General features: G+C 35.4%; 3 protein-coding genes across 4 annotated transcripts; 2 read left to right on the top strand and 1 right to left on the bottom strand.

The window, feature by feature from the left end:
- The first annotated feature begins 4600 nt into the window (after positions 1–4600).
- Positions 4601–6217, top strand: LOC108841358 (NAC domain-containing protein 18). Its single transcript, XM_018614125.2, has 3 exons — positions 4601–4951; positions 5022–5323; positions 5423–6217. The coding sequence occupies exons 1-3, from the start codon at positions 4765–4767 to the stop codon at positions 5897–5899; spliced, it is 966 nt and encodes a 321-aa protein (XP_018469627.1). The 5' UTR covers positions 4601–4764; the 3' UTR covers positions 5900–6217.
- A 6943-nt stretch (positions 6218–13160) lies between these two features.
- Positions 13161–14180, top strand: LOC108850697 (uncharacterized). Of its 2 annotated transcripts, none has more exons than XM_018624209.2 (2): positions 13161–13279; positions 13369–14180. In XM_018624209.2, the coding sequence occupies exon 2, from the start codon at positions 13379–13381 to the stop codon at positions 13700–13702; it is 324 nt and encodes a 107-aa protein (XP_018479711.1). In that variant the 5' UTR covers positions 13161–13279; positions 13369–13378; the 3' UTR covers positions 13703–14180. The 2 variants fall into 2 exon arrangements, with proteins under 2 accessions (XP_018479711.1, XP_018479764.1); XM_018624262.2 differs by having other exon boundaries at positions 13173–13279; positions 13375–14180.
- LOC108850619 (uncharacterized) lies at positions 14017–16023 on the bottom strand. Its single transcript, XM_018624130.2, has 6 exons — positions 15477–16023; positions 15184–15324; positions 14826–15113; positions 14477–14592; positions 14309–14399; positions 14017–14225 (listed from the first exon to the last, which is right to left on the bottom strand). The coding sequence occupies exons 1-6, from the start codon at positions 15921–15923 to the stop codon at positions 14220–14222; spliced, it is 1089 nt and encodes a 362-aa protein (XP_018479632.1). The 5' UTR covers positions 15924–16023; the 3' UTR covers positions 14017–14219.
- Positions 16024–16292: the final 269 nt, after the last annotated feature.

The following is a 16292-nucleotide window of genomic DNA, read 5'->3' as shown; positions in this document are numbered from 1 at the left end:
GCATCTTCACCAAAGGCGTTTTCTCAAGATAATAACCGCATATCCTAGTTGTTCAATGTTCGGTCGTCCTCAGCCATAAACCGGACAAAAAGATCCAGACTGAAAAGTGGGCTCGACAACAAGCCTTGTGACAGTTAGCAATTTGTCTCCAGAAGTTTGGAGCTCGTACCGCCGAAGAACACGAACCGACCACCTCCAACGCTGGGATGTAGCAGCTCCACCACGTACCTTTGAGAGGCGAGCATCTCCGGTTGACAACTCCCTCGGTGGTCTTGATACATGATATCACCGAGATATCCCCGAGAACCGGAAGACATAGCTTCTGACCAATATTCCGACCAAATCTTCTCCGGTTGTTTCACCGCCTCGGGGTGGGGGGACGAAGTTCAAGCTTGAGAGACATCTCAGCACATCACGCGCCATCGTGGAAGTTAGAAATCTTAAAAAAATGAAAATTAGATCTGGCTCCTCCGAAACCCTAAATGACGACTTCCTCCTTCGCCAGCTTCCTAAGACCTCACCGTTTCTCCAAGGCTTGCCGAAACAAACCCCGTTGATCTCAAGCCGGCTGTCGGAGAGGTCCCATCAACCTCAGAGAAGCAAGTATATCAGCAAAGGTTGGACATGAAAGAAGAAAGCAAAGAGAAAACAAGGAGAAGGGTTTTCGGATTCTAGAGAGAAGGTAGAGTGTTTGTGTTTTAGAGAGAGAACTACCTTTTGTGATTCATACCTCTTTTAAATGAACCAAAAAAAAACAAGCTCTCTATTTTTTTTTTAATTTTATATAGAATATTTATAAAATGTCTTAAAATAAGATTCGGGGTTGAGATAAAATGTTAAAATTCAGGGTTACTATCTTTTAAATGCTATAACTTTTATAAATAATGGATATAAGTTTTATATTTTATTTATTTAGAATTTATGGTTTAATGTTTATATATATTCTATTAAACAGGAACATGACATATTGACAAATATAATGTCCAACTATGTATTTTATTTATTTAATGGATTATTCTATCAAATTAAATCAATATTAAACATAAATATTTTTACAAAAAACTCAAATATAAAAATTAATTTTTTTCAAAAAAATTAAAACAAAAAAATATACCCGCCCTTTGAAGGGCGGATCATAATCTAGTTTGAAGGGTTGAAATATAAATTGGGCTTTATATTTAAGATTAGTAAATAAGAATCATGATTAAGGATTGTATTCATGGTTTTGTAGTTTATAATTTAGTGTTTTATTTTTCCTATAAAGGTTAGTGTTTATGATTTTGTTTGGAATTTTTTTTGAGGTTTAGGATATGGTTTTAGTTTAATGGTTTAGTTTTATTTCTGAAGTGTATAATTTAACCTTTGAAATTTTGTATATAGGTTTGGGTATATACATATTATTGGAATTAGATTTTTTAAAAAATTCAAGATTTAATGTCTATGATATATGGTTTGAAGTATGTGGTTTATGATTTATCTTTAAGATTTAGGATTAAGTATGTGGTTTGAGATTACGTTTTGAAAAAGATTAAGTTTAGAGTTTTATGTTTAAGATCAGGAACTTACGTTTTAAAAATAACATAATTTCATTTTTTATTTAGGATATAGGGTTTAAATTATTTATTTTATTTATTTTGGTTTAAAGTATTTAGTTTAGATTTTTATATTTATAATTACTATGAATATTGGGGGTGTCAATTAGGTTGCAGTTGGGGTTCAATAAAGTTTTGGGTTTTTGAACTTCAGTCCTATTCGAATATTATAAAACTTGATTCTAATTTGGTTCAAGTTTATTTGAGTTCAATTTGGGTTTAGTACATTACCAAAAAAACCACTAAATTTTGAATTTTGGATCTTAATAAGTTTTTCAATCCTAAGAGATTTTTATATACTTAGTCAAAACCCAAAAACCAAATAAAGATTCAATGAAACAAATACCAAAAATAAAAAATTTGAAATCAAAAATTATCTTGTCACATTTTTTTGTTCTAGTGTAATTTTTAACAAATGAAATTAAAAATAAAAACAATGAAATTAGAAAACAAAACTCATAACTATGTGCAAGAACATTAAGCAAACAAACATCAAATTTAGTAAAATCAACTATATAGACGAAAGAAATGTACCAAATGCCAATAATGAGAAACTAAATAATATATAATTATTTCAAATCATGAAAACTCATTTGAATAGTTTCCCAAGATTGTTTCCAATCTTGAAAATTCTATTGAATAGCTTATTTAATAAGAAACTACTCAGATGGATTCTTAAGGTCTAAACTATCCACAAATTAATTTTATTTTTACATATTATTTATTTTATTACTTTCATAATTTTTATATATTTTTTTTTGCAAATTCTTTTATATATATTGAGTTGAAAATTTTCCAAATTTTAAATTTGATCAGGCAAAAAAATAACAAAAAATTTACAAGTAACTAATTTTGGTGATTATGTATAATGGAATTTTTTTTTAAAAAAAAAACGTGAGATGACATCTGAAACGTAAAAAAAATGCTTTCGAAATTTACCATACCGAACCCGCCATCCATTTTCACATCATCCGTTTGTTACATTGTGTGGCAGTGTCATTATTCCTTCTTTTTGGTCAAAGGCAATGTCATTATTCGTGGCCAACTTTTATGGCTTGCCACTTGTCGACTGGACTCATACTCAGAATAACATGGTACTATTGGCAGGCATGCATTTTGGTAATGCCCACACTTTTTTTTTTATCAACGCCCACATAATATAGAGTGATTTTGCTTTTTTTTGTAGCATTATCAAGATTGTCAAATTTTTCGTTTTCGCAATTTTTAGAAATGATTTTCCTATATATAATATTGGCCTAAAATATGGTTTAGAGAAGGAAAATATTATTAATTTACATAAGTTTAACTTACATTCATAACACTTTTACCAGAAAAAAGTTTAACTTACAGGGTTAAATTTTTTTTGGAACAACACTGTTTTATACTTATCTTACAAGTTTAATTGTCTTTTTCAGTTTCTCCGACGGTTAATTTCAAAATAAATTTGTACTTGTGATTGATAATTTTCTTACAAATATTTAAACGTTCAGTGGCGTTTCGTGTAAAATTAACGAGTAGGTATAATGTATGAGGTACATCAATAGATGAAAAAAGCAAGCGAAATCAATAGTGAACTTTCTAAAATGACTTTGGTGTTATTTTAATTTAGTAAAAAGACAAACACATATATGTATCGCTATCGTTGTTGATCGCAAATTCCACGTCATGGCCGCTCGTGTCGAGCCGCACTTCGAGCTTAATATGAACATTGAACTCATATTATAATGCATGGTTAAGAAAGTCATTATCTAATTCAAAATATCTCATGTACTTTAGTTAGTATGGTAATTAAACAGATTCGCCATGATAAGTCAAACTTTGTATACGTGTCGAAATGTTGTCATTTATCTGCTTTAAGTGCAAATTAAACCACGCTTAAACCGGCTGAATTATGGGGATCATGTATTATTATTAATTGGAAATATAGATTAAAACTTTATATTTTTAACAAAGAATAACTGATAAAATTTAGTCGACATATAAATTTGGGAAAACATTATTTATTATTATTATAAAATATATGAATAAAATACATTATTTTTATCAGCAATTGAATTTTAAAATATCATAATTCTAATATATCTAATATATTAATTTAGGGATTATCTACTATTTGAAGTTCTCATTTAAATTTTGGACTCTTTCATAGTTATTGCTAGAATATATCATGCCTCCTATACAATGCAACCTACCAACTTAAATTAAACCAAATCTTAACCAACATAGATTAGTTAAACCTAACCAGTAACACTTTTATAATATTTTTGGTTAATCTCTTAATATAATTAGATCATATAAAACTGAACCACTCTTAAATCAACGAGTTCCATATCATTCCAGACATAAGAGAAAAAATATCCGACTCATTTACAACGTAAGCATACAAAGACCGTATATGCTTATGCTCATTGATCTTCCAAAACCCAAATAATTGTGACATAAATCAACATAGGCTCATGTTCGTATCACTAACTTTACTTCCATATATTTACTCTTCACCTACATCATATCACAACATACACAGTTATGCAAGAACATGATTTTTTTTTGTTCAAACAACCAAATAATGGTGGCATATGGTCAGTAGATTTTTTAAATATGTTTTTTTATATATTACATTTTACGAGACTATGTGTATAAGTTTTTTTTGAAAAATGACATAACTATGTGTATAAGTTAAAAGGTAAAAGGTGTGACAAAATAAATTATTATACTAAAAATGAAAAAAGATTAAATACAAACTAATAACAAGTACAACACAAATGATAACACTATTAAATTCTATATATATTTAATAAAATATTATATATATGTCTAATATGTATATATATATATATATAAATGTTACACAAAATATATATAATATTATATACACATATTATATATACCATATATTATTAATTGAAATTTGACAAATCAATTTCCGCCATTTAGGGCGGGTCCTAATCTAGTAATTATTAAAAGAAACTATTTATAAATACATGTGGATACAATGGTGTACGTACAAAAGATTCCAGTGGATAAAAACCATTCATACTTGGGGTTTTTTTACTTATGCATCCATTTAATATACATGAGAGCTTAACGCCGACTCTCTCAAGAAAAGTGTCAAGCATCTCTCTTATCATTTTCTTTCTCACCAAATAAAGAAACTCCGATCAGTATTCAACCTATGGAGAGTACTGATTCTTCCGGTGGTCCGCCGCCGCAGCCAAATCTTCCTCCCGGATTCCGATTTCATCCGACCGACGAAGAACTCGTCATCCACTACCTCAAACGCAAAGCAGACTCTTCTCCTTTGCCCGTCGCGATCATCGCCGACGTCGATCTCTATAAACACGATCCATGGGAACTCCCCGGTAAGCTAAACCAAACCGGTCGGATCTGTATTGTTTTGGTTTTGATTCTGACTCTTGTTTCTTCTTACAGAGAAGGCTTTGTTCGGAGAACAAGAATGGTATTTTTTCAGTCCACGTGATCGGAAATATCCAAACGGAGCTAGACCAAACCGAGCAGCTACTTCCGGTTATTGGAAAGCGACCGGTACAGATAAACCGGTGATTTCAACCGGTGATGGTAGTAAAAAAGTTGGTGTCAAGAAAGCTCTCGTCTTCTACACTGGGAAGCCACCAAAAGGAGTTAAATCAGATTGGATCATGCATGAATATCGCTTAACCGATAATAAACCTAGTCTCAGATGTGACTTCGGTCACAAGAAAAACTCTCTCCGGGTAAATAATAATATTAAATATTATTATTATTTATGAATTCTTAATTAATATATTTTTCTAGGGATTGATGTTGTTTTTGATTGGTTCGAAACTCTGTAGCTTGATGATTGGGTGTTGTGTCGGATCTACAAGAAAAACAATAGTACATCATCCCGACATCATCATCGTCATCTGGATATAGATAAGGATCATCATCATCATCATTTTCACCATGACATGACGACCGATGATGATCTTTACCGTCTTCCTCTCTCGATTCCCGGTCAAAATGTTTCAAGAGTGAATATTTTCCCGGCGGGTTTCTCCGATAACAACGACCCGGCGGCTATATACAACGGAGGTGGCGGTTACTCGATGAATCACGATTTTGCAACGTCGTCTGGATTGAATCAGAAACCGAATATTCCAATGCCGTTTTGGGATCAAGATCCGGCTAAGAGGTTTAACGGCGGCGTTGGAGATTGTTCTGACATCGTCTCTTCAGTGGCGGCGGCGCCATTAATGCAGCAGCAAGGTGGGGTTTTGGAGGAAGGATTAGACCGGACCTCGTACCAATTAACCGGTTTGAATTGGTAATTATTGCCGGTCGGTTCGTTGTGAAAATTAGAAATCCAATTGAGATGGGTTCGGTTTACATATTTTGAAGATTTGTGTATACGGTTTGAGTAATTTGGGGAATTGGTTATTGTATAGTGGGGTTAGAACGAAGGAGATTAAAGAGATTAGAGAGGTGAGGCAACATATAGAACATATACAAGTTAATTTTATTTTCTTCTTAATTATGGTTACTATTTTCACTGAACGTAGGGTAGATGTTTCATGTCTGTATACTGTATAAATATAAAAGTAATAGTTGGAGATACTAGTATGTATCTAATTCAGATATTTATGCAATCGCACGAATGTTTCAATTGGTGCAAGTTTATTGGCGAAGAACATTATTTAGTACTTTATTAGATTCTGATATAAGTTTTCAAAGCGCAAATTTATTTTTAGATCAAACCAAATTTATTTGATATAAATTTATATTACTTACTGTATATCTACATTCAAATATTTGATATATATATTTTGATTCTGTTTTAATAGAACAGAAAGATAGATAATAAAACGACAATAAAAACACTTTCAAGATGAGATAGAAGTACTGTTTTTTTCATTTAAAATGTTTATAGATGGCCAAGTCCTGGAAGCTTAATGTCATGTTGAAGGAGTTTGATCCATGACCTACACCACCAATAATACATCCTTTTGAACATTTTATAAGGCGAACTCTCATAGGATTCAACAACACTAATTACCACTTGATTATTAATCGCCTGTTAAGACATGAATGGATAGTACTTCAAATACAATACCTAGCCGCCATGCAAATCCATCTCGATCGGTTGGTTATAAAAGATTATGTATGGATAGAACAAGTCTAACCAATATTTAGATGTACTTATATATGATTGCGAAAGTTTCATATTTTTTTTTAACCACTGATTTGGAATATTGCACGGTGAATATTTAATAAAATGACAATAAAAACACTTTTAAGATGAGATAGAAGTACTGTATTTTTTTTTCATTTAAAATGTTTATAGATGGCCAAGTGCTGGAAACATAATGTCATGTTGAAGGAGTTTGATCCATGACCTACACCACCAATAATACATCCTTTTGAACATTTTATAAGGCGAAATCTCATAGGATGCAAAAACACTAATTACCACTTGATTATTAATCTCCTGTTAAGACATGAATGGATAGTAGTACTTCAAATACAACACCTAGCCGCCATGCAAATCCATTTCGGTTGGTTATAAAAGATTATGTATGGATAGAAGAAGTCTAACCAATATTTGGAAGTTTCATATTAACCACTGATTTGGAATATTGCACGGTGAAGTTTATTCTTTTAGGTAAATGGTAGCTATACTTGATATCCTCGATCTTCAAGTTTGCTCCGACAAACAAAACTCACTAAAGCAGTCAACAACAAACAATTTCTAAAAGAGATATTCAGTATCCAAGCCGATGTAATCTGTTTCTCTCTCTTGTTTTCTTTAGTCTCCTTTGTATTTGTTCTGAGAATGAGGAAGCTGCTGAGTTTGCAAAGACCTCTCTTTTTATCTTAATTAATAAATCTTGTTTTGATCCGAAGAAAAAAAAAGTGACATGCATATAATTTATTTGCATTTAAAATCTCAAACTTATTGTCTTAAGAACTTTGTAACTCAAATAAAGAACTCGCTTTATTAAACTCTTCAAAAGAAACACTCAAAAACCTTTGACTCTCAAACTCAATCTCTAAAACTCTTAAAGGTATGCAACACTCTTGCAACTCTTTATATAGAGATGATAAGTCCTAAACTCATTAGAACTATGTTTTCCTAATCCTAATACTCTTAGGATAACTATAACTTGTACTCTAAGTTAAGCTTCATGATTATCTTCAACATTTTCCCCCTTAATCTTGAAGTTAACATTTTCTACACCAACTAGCTTTCTCATCTCGTGAAACTTTGTTTTACCGAGTGCCTTAGTAAACATGTCGGCTTTCTGCTCCACACCTGGTACATGCTGAACCTCTACTTGATCATTCTCCACGCATTCTCTGATGAAGTGATATCGCTTGTGAATATGCTTACTACGTCCGTGAAACACCGGGTTCTTTGTCAACGCTATCGCCGATTTGTTATTAATGCAAATCGTTACCTTCTTGCACGCCTGACCAGTGATCTCTTCCATGAGTTCTTGAAGCCATATAGCTTGCTTTGCAGCCTCAGTGGCAGCCATAAACTCCGCTTCACACGACGATAAGGCTACTGTCTCCTGCTTCTGAGAACACCATGTGATAGGACACTGATTCAGGTAGAAGATGTGCCCTGTAGTGCTTCTCCCATCATCTTTGTCAATGTTATGACTACTATCACTGAATCCAGTTAGCTTCATCTTGTCTGCTCGTTTGTATGTAAGTCCAAATGATGGAGTGCCTTTCAAGTACCGGAGTATCTGCTTCAGCGCGGCTGCGTGGGACACTTTAGGTTCGTGCATGTAGCGACTTAATAAGCCAACACTAAATGCGAGATCAGGTCGCGTATGCAAAAGATATCGCAGACACCCTATATTTCTTCTGAACTCCTTCTCATCGACGCTCTGTTCTTCAGGTGCTTTTGACAAAACCAAACCTGCATCCATTGGTGTAAGAACCGCATTGCAATCATCCATACCTGTCTCTTGAAGTATACGTTTCGCATATCTCGTTTGAGTCAAGGTTATCCCATCTTTGTTTTGCACAACCTCGATCCCTAGGTAGTATGTAAGTAAGCCTAGATCACTCATCTCGAAGATCGTAGACATCTGTTTCTTAAACTCGCTGATCATCGTAGTGCTCGATCCGGTAATAAGCAAGTCGTCGACGTATACTGCTACTAGGAGAAGGTCATCTTCTTCCTTTTTATGATACAAAGACGGTTCCTTCACACACTTGCTGAATCTTAACTTCTCGAGAGCTTTGTTTAACTTTTCGTTCCATGCTCGCGGAGCTTGCCTCAAACCATAAAGGGCTTTCTTCAACTTGTATACTTTGTTTTCGCTTCCTGCAACCACAAACCCTTCTGGCTGCATTACATACACATCCTCTTTAAGCTCACCATGTAAAAACGCAGTCTTGACGTCTAAGTGATGCACTTCCCACCCATAGCTGGCCGCAAACCCAATGATGAATCTTACTGTCTCAATACGTGCTACTGGTGCAAAGACTTCCTCGAAGTCTATACCATGTCTCTGTATGTAACCTTTCGCCACTAGCCTTGATTTATACTTATTTATGCTTCCGTCTGAATTTCTTTTGACCTTGAATATCCACTTGAGTCCTATAGCCTTAGCGCCTGCAGGAAGATCAACCAAGTCCCATGTATTGTTCTTGACAATAGACTCTATTTCATCTGCACAAGCATCTCGCCATACTTTTTCTTCTACTGCCTCAGTGAAATCAAACGGCTCCTCATTCAGAAGCAACAACAATCTCTCTCCCTCGGCTTCTGATAAACATATGTAATCACTCAAGTAGTTTGGCTTCTTGGTGATTCTAGTTGATCTTCTTAGATTTATCTCGTCACTGTAATCATCTTCTTCTTCAGACAAATCAACATCAACTTCTTTATCCTGTTTTTGTACCTCTGTTTCTTCTTCTTCATCTCTTATTCCCTGATTACCAAAGTTTCCAAACGTGATCTTGAACTTTCCTGGCTTGTCGTGACCTTTATTGACGTTGCTCCAGTTCCATGTCTTGTGTTCATCAAACACTACGTCTCGGCTAACCACTATCTTCTTGTTAGTAGGATCAAACATCCTATATGCTTTAGAACCAGGTTCTGTCCCAAGATGCACCAAAGTTCTCGATCTATCATCTAGTTTTCTTAGATGTGGTGCATCAACCTTTGCATATCCAATACACCCGAAGACTCTGAGGTGTTTAACGCTTGGTTTCCTCCCTTTAAACACTTCGTATGGTGTCTGGTTCTTCAAGGTTCTTGTCGCTACTCTGTTTATGAGATAAGTGGCGTGGCGTATGGCTTCTCCCCAAAGGTAGTTAGGTATGTTCATGTGCTTTAGGATGCTTCTTGTCATCTCTAATAGTGTTCTGTTACGTCTCTCCACTACCCCGTTCTGTTGTGGCGTGTACGGAGCAGTCAGATGGCGTTGAATTCCCGAGGCCTCACAGAATCTTTGAAACTCGTTAGAGGTGAATTCACCGCCTCTGTCAGTCCTTAGCGTCTTGATGCTTGTCTTAGCTTCTTGCTCAGCCATTATTTTGAAGTTTTTAAACTTCTGAAACGCGTCTCCTTTGTCTTTTAGCAGAATTGTCCACATGTAGCGCGAATGATCATCCACAAGTACAAATATATACTTGTTTCCTGCTGCAGTAGTTGGTGAAATCGGTCCACAAAGGTCAGCATGAACTAGCTCTAATACTTTAGAAGCACGAAAACTGGTTGCCTGTGGAAAAGTTTGTCTTGTTTGCTTGCCACGCAAACATGAGCCGCATATTTCTTTTTCAACATCTATCTGAGGTATCCCAAGGACCAGCTCCTTTTGTATCATCAGTTTCATAGAATCAACTCCAATGTGGCCTAACCGTGAATGCCATCTTGCAGAGTCACTCTGTATCTCTAGCTTTAAACACTTGTCATCGTCTATCTCCATAAGAACCTTGTAGAGTCGGTTCCTCGATCTGCTTGCTTTTACAATCAGTTTTCCATTCTTATCGTGAAGAGTAAGGTAATCTCCTCTCATCCTCACGTCACATCCAGCTTCCGTGGCCTGACCAAGACTGATTATATTGCTTCTCAGATTTGGCAGAAAGTATACATCAGACAAGAGCTTCTTCTCACCGGTTTGACTGATGAATAGGATGGATCCTTTTCCTTTAATTTCTATCCTTGAATCATCACCAAATCTTACTTTCCCTGTAATTGTCTCGTCGATGGAGCTGAAGTAGCTTTTGTTTCCTGTCATGTGATTGCTGGCTCCGTTGTCGAGGTACCATATCTTATCTCCATCCATACTTGACTCGAACTCTTTTGGTTTCACGTTTCTCTCATTAAGATAGACCACTTCGTGCATCATCAATGTATCTGCCTCCTGTGTATCATCTTCTTTGGTCTCTTGAACCTCTGATAACTTTAGCACTCTATCTGGACAGGTTGCAGCGAAGTGACCGATCTTATCGCATCGGAAACACGTTACTCGTGAAGCGTCTCCGCTATCCCAATACCCGCGACCTCGTCCTCTTCCTCTATAGTTACCTCGTCCTCCTCTACCTCTTCCTCTGTTCTCATTGTTGTAGTCACGTGGAGCCTCAGTGTTGGAGTACATCAATTTGTTTTGTTGATCATCCTGCGTCTCTTCTAGCGCTGAATTGACTCTCTCTTCGTATGCTTTCAGACGTCCCACAATATCTTCAAAGTTTGAGGTATTTAGATTAAGGAGTTGCTCTAACGATGCAACTATATGTATATATTTTTTGCTTGGTAGAGACGATAGAAACTTTTTAACCATCTTTGGTTCATCAATATCTTCTCCTAAGGCTGTTGATCTTGCTGAGAGTTCAGTGAGTTTCCCAACAAACTCATCAATAGTGTCGCTATCTTTCATTCTCAGACGATCAAACTCTGTTTTGCAAGTCTGTAACCTTGCTTCTCTTACTCTGTCGGCGCCAACATAACGAACCTTAACTGCATCCCATATCTTCTTTGCCGTAGTCAGATTCCCAATTTGAATAATTAGGGTTTCTGGTATTGCTTGGAACAACAGAGAGGTTGCCATAGTGTTTTTGTCGACCTCAGTTGTCTCTGTCTCGACTACTTCCCAAACCTTGTGAAGCTGGAGTACAACTTTCATTCTAATTGCCCAGACTGTATAGTTGGTTGCTGTCAGCATAGGGCACTTGAATGATGAGCCTCCTACTTCCTTAGGTTTATTAACAATTGTCGAAAGATCCCCCATGGTTCACGAACCTAAGCTCTGATACCACAATATTGTCTTAAGACCTTTGTAACTCAAATAAAGAACTCGCTTTATTAAACTCTTCAAAGGAAACACTCAAAAACCTTTGACTCTCAAACTCAATCTCTAAAACTCTTAAAGGTATGCAACACTCTTGCAACTCTTTATATAGAGATGATAAGTCCTAAACTCATTAGAACTATGTTTTCCTAATCCTAATACTCTTAGGATAACTATAACTTGTACTCCAAGTTAAGCTTCATGATTATCTTCAACAAAACTTACAGATCAGAGACTATGGAATAAAATTTACATTCAATAATAAAACCACATGACTCACCGGATCAATATAATACAAAAGAAGTTTGTTATCATTTGAATATGCAGTTATACACACGAGATAAGAAGACAATCATTCATAATTACTTGTAAAGATAATGAAAACCAGTAGACTTTCAAAACATCTGAAACTTGCTGGATATTGTGATAAGCATCAAGCTGAGCTTGTAGATAAGAAATTCAATTATTAATAGGAGAAATGTGTATGGTATAGTATGATGTGCGTGTGAATGAAGAATTGTGTTGACCATTGATGTCATTAGTGTACTCATCAAGAACTAATTATTTACCGTTAATTTGTAAAATCTAAAATTCTTTCATTTCACCAAATATCACTTAGCAATATGATTTGATTAGAAAAACATTGTTGATTTAACTTCTTATTTGTGATCATAATTGCCAATATAAAAAAAAAAATCCATTGTTTCTGAATGATATAATCGAAGATTTATGGAGAATTTTCAAATTTATTACAAATTTGATACCACTTTTAAAATTTATTTTGTAGATAACTATTTTCATAAATATCTTAAATTTTGTAATAAAAATTAAATTTTTTCTCCTGAATCATTTATTAATGTATAAGAATAATTTATAAAACTTTCATAGAAGTTTTTAAACCCAAATTCTACTCTCTAAATAATAAATCCTAAACAATAATTAATAAATTATAAATCTAAATGTTAAAATATTTTGATTAAATGTATTTTTGAAAAGTGGTAACCAACTTAAGGCTTTTAAAACAATTTTTCAAGATATTTTAGAAAATGCAAATATGAACCATAAAAGAAAAATAAAGTGAATACAAAAACGACCAAAGAAGTGCAAAAAAAGCCAAGACGGTGTTGCTAGTTGTTACCCTTTTCATTACAGATTACAGCTAATACGATTAGTTGGCAGAAATGTGAAAGCTTTTATTTTTTCTAAGTTTCCTTCTCATCGACAACCATTGTTTCGTAATTATTATACACTTTATCTGTGAATTAGGTTTACTTATATTTATTCAAACATTAACAATGAAAATTCATTATTACAATATTTTAAACTATAGGATCTTCAAAAGAAAAAGAAAAAGCCAGTCAGATTTGAATCCAGACCATACTGACCACTTCTTGTTCTGTAAGAAACGGACCACGTCAACGATATTTTGTTCTTATAAATATATATATGTAAATCATGCAAACCAATAACAAAGTTTTCTTTTCTAGAGACAGAGTAATGCAGTTTGCAAGAAGAAGATTCCCACAACGAGAAGGCCTAGAGATGCCGGCAGCAGAACCGAACCGTTCCGCCCGGAGAAATCACGGGTCGAGTCTAAGGACCCGGCTGGCATGCACGTGTTCAGGCCGGCCTGGCTCGGCTCGGTGCGTTCGGCACGGTTATATTGTTCCCAGCAGAGATAAGCTGATAAGGAGAGCAAGCGACGGAAACAGAGAGATATTGAAGCGAGCCTTGATGCCGTCTAGTCACCATCGGATGAGTCAGCGACGGTGGAATTTCCGGCCAACTCCAAGCCGACTCTGTAATATGTCTTCTGCTTGATTTATCTTTATCTTTCTTTTCTTGGAAAATCATTATTGGTTTTGCTCAAAGGTACCCATACAAAACCTTTTCTTACTTCATGTTATGCAAGTACAATTTTTTGATGGTTTGATGTATCGGAAAGACTTTTTATTTCCAGATCCAATCAGATAACAATGTGATCTGTTTTCTGAAGTTATGATATTTAAGTATTTAATAAAAATGTTTCAGTAGTTCAGGCTCTGGTTTATCTTATAAATAGATCCATCCATCTGAATATCTTTAACATCATTCTTGATGTCTACTTTCTGTGTTTATAAACTTTGTAACAATCATTTAATAAAGATATTTATGGGTATATTCAAGATACTGGTTAACTTTCTTACACATGGAGAGAACCATCCATTTGAAATTTTCAATATTTTCACCTCTTTTGTAACAATCTCAAATCTCTGGTCACTCTATTGTGGGCTAACTCTGTGTGTATATATATATACAATACCATGACCATAAACCCCAATCTTGGCATGCTGCTTTCTCATTCCTGTTATAAACCAACACCATGACTTTGTGTTAGATCAATGTTTTTGTCATCCAAATGAGAAAGTTTCAGGATGTAGTAAGCACCTTGGAGGGATCAATGGATGTAGTAGTAGAACTCGAAGAAGTCTCAATGACAGACTCCGAGATTCTAGCTTCTGATTTTTCGTTTGAGTAACTGAAATCAAGAAAAGTAAACAACAAAATAAGTTATATATATACTGGAGACTTGAAAAATTAGTTTGATACACTTACGTTGAAAGTATAGTGACCCAGATAAGTTCCACACAATCAACCCAGAGTAGCCGTTGTTCTACAGGAACCAAACCGTATGTGATCAAATGAGCAAACGGCCAAAGCTTCCACCCTGCCTGCATTAAAAAAAAAACAAAAGTATGTTTATTCCTAAATCTTAAAACCTACACAATTTAGGAGAGCCGGATCTAAGATTTAAGAGGCTATAAACATTTTCTAGTTAATAAATCTTTTTTTTTTGGTCAAACTAGTTAATAAATCTTTAAAATTTGAGGGTCAAGACGAATGTTTCATCCGGCTGCACATACATCTTGGCCATGCAAATGAGGGAGGACAGAGAGTTTCTTACTGTTAGCATAGGCAAGAACGTAGCTTTCAACTCTTTGAAGATGCTGAGAGGCGATTCAAGACGAAGAAACCCAAGAACCGTGAAGTAAATACTGTTCCATATAGCAGACCACACGGTTTGATCAAAAGCCACTTTAGCAGGAACCACCCACCAATCTTGAAAAGGGAAAAGCTCCTCGCAGAACTGGTAATAGAAATGAGACAAAGAGCCATGGAGAGTGAACCCCACTAGCCCTGATCTCAACGTTCTTGCTCTATCAATCTCAAACAAAGGTTTGCCTTCATAACACTGGAGACCAAGAAAGATTGTTAATACCATAAAAATTATCAGCTTAGAGCGGTAGAAAGAAAACAATAACCTGAGCTATCCAATCTCCTACAGAATACACAACTCCACTTATGACCATTTTGGCAAGAACAGGGTTTCTCTTTAAGGCTTCCTCGTAAGCAAGCCAGTTATGTTGAGGAGCGTATCTTAGTATCTCAAACAGTGTCCATCCCTGAGGATATAAAACCAATTAAAATAAAAAAACAAAGCTCAAGATTCTATACAAACCATTCAAGAACCAGAGTCATAATCTTTATTACTTGTCGTTCAAGCAACATCAGTATCAATACTTTTTTTTGAACACTCATCAGTATCAATACTTACATGCCAATAATCATGATCGATGGTGAGCAGTTTGGTGATGGCGTAAGTACCAGCAGCAAGAACGATCGTGGCGTTGATGCTCCTATCGATCATCTTCTCCATCTCTTCACTCTCTCTACTCTTGTCGTCTCCCATGTCAGCTGCTGCTGCAGAAGAAGGGAACCCTTCAAAGGAAAGCTGTTCAGCACCAAACCCAACAACCAACGGTTCGTTCACATCTCTCTCCGTCTCGTTGCTCATCACCACGGAGGAGCCTTCCTCGTGGTCCGTACGATCGCTGCTCTGCACTGGAACCACATCGGTTTCGTCATGGACCAACGCGCAAGAGACGCAGCTTCTCTGTTTGTTTCTGAGGAAGACTTGGGAGCGGTGGAGTTTCTGAGAAGGTTTCGAGAGAGGGATGAAGCTACGCGGAGAGATTGAGGTGTGGAGTGAAGAAGCAGCCATGGCGGAGAAGGAGAAGAAGCGAGTTGACTCGGTGGTAACTCTGAGTCAGACTCGCTCAGTTTCTCCGAGTTGTGGAGTTTTTAAACGGACGCTTATCTTTTATTACAAGATTTGTGAAGTCGTGAAGAGTTCCACGTAGCTGTGTTCTTGTACGATAATGTTAGATCTAATCTAACGGCTGTTATTTATTGTTTGACTTATTTAGGTATTTGACTTATATGATGAACGGTTACGATCAGAAGCTCTAGAATGTATCGGTCTGAACGAGAAGTACTGGTACTAGCTTATAGAAGATTCTTCGGATGATGGAAAGAGTACTGTCCACAAGTACATATATAAGATTCTTCGCGTAAATAAAATTTGAAAATA

Source organism: Raphanus sativus, chromosome 1 (genome assembly GCF_000801105.2).
Source record: "Raphanus sativus cultivar WK10039 chromosome 1, ASM80110v3, whole genome shotgun sequence".
Taxonomy (NCBI): Eukaryota; Viridiplantae; Streptophyta; class Magnoliopsida; order Brassicales; family Brassicaceae; genus Raphanus; species Raphanus sativus.
Note: the sequence above shows the minus strand (reverse complement) of the source record. Positions and strands in the feature narration are given on the sequence as shown.

Excerpts from the sequence above, each read along its gene's own strand:
- LOC108841358 (XM_018614125.2), top strand. The coding sequence starts at position 4,765 with ATGGAGAGTACTGATTCTTCCGGTGGTCCGCCGCCGCAGCCAAATCTT. Across the intron at positions 4,952-5,021 it reads CGATCCATGGGAACTCCCCG|AGAAGGCTTTGTTCGGAGAA; the intron begins GTAAGCTAAACC and ends TTCTTCTTACAG. Across the intron at positions 5,324-5,422 it reads ACAAGAAAAACTCTCTCCGG|CTTGATGATTGGGTGTTGTG; the intron begins GTAAATAATAAT and ends GAAACTCTGTAG.
- LOC108850697 (XM_018624209.2), top strand. The coding sequence starts at position 13,379 with ATGCAGTTTGCAAGAAGAAGATTCCCACAACGAGAAGGCCTAGAGATG.
- LOC108850619 (XM_018624130.2), bottom strand. The coding sequence starts at position 15,923 with ATGGCTGCTTCTTCACTCCACACCTCAATCTCTCCGCGTAGCTTCATC. Across the intron at positions 15,114-15,183 it reads TAGGAGATTGGATAGCTCAG|TGTTATGAAGGCAAACCTTT; the intron begins GTTATTGTTTTC and ends CTTGGTCTCCAG. Across the intron at positions 14,400-14,476 it reads TGGGTCACTATACTTTCAAC|TTACTCAAACGAAAAATCAG; the intron begins GTAAGTGTATCA and ends TCTTGATTTCAG.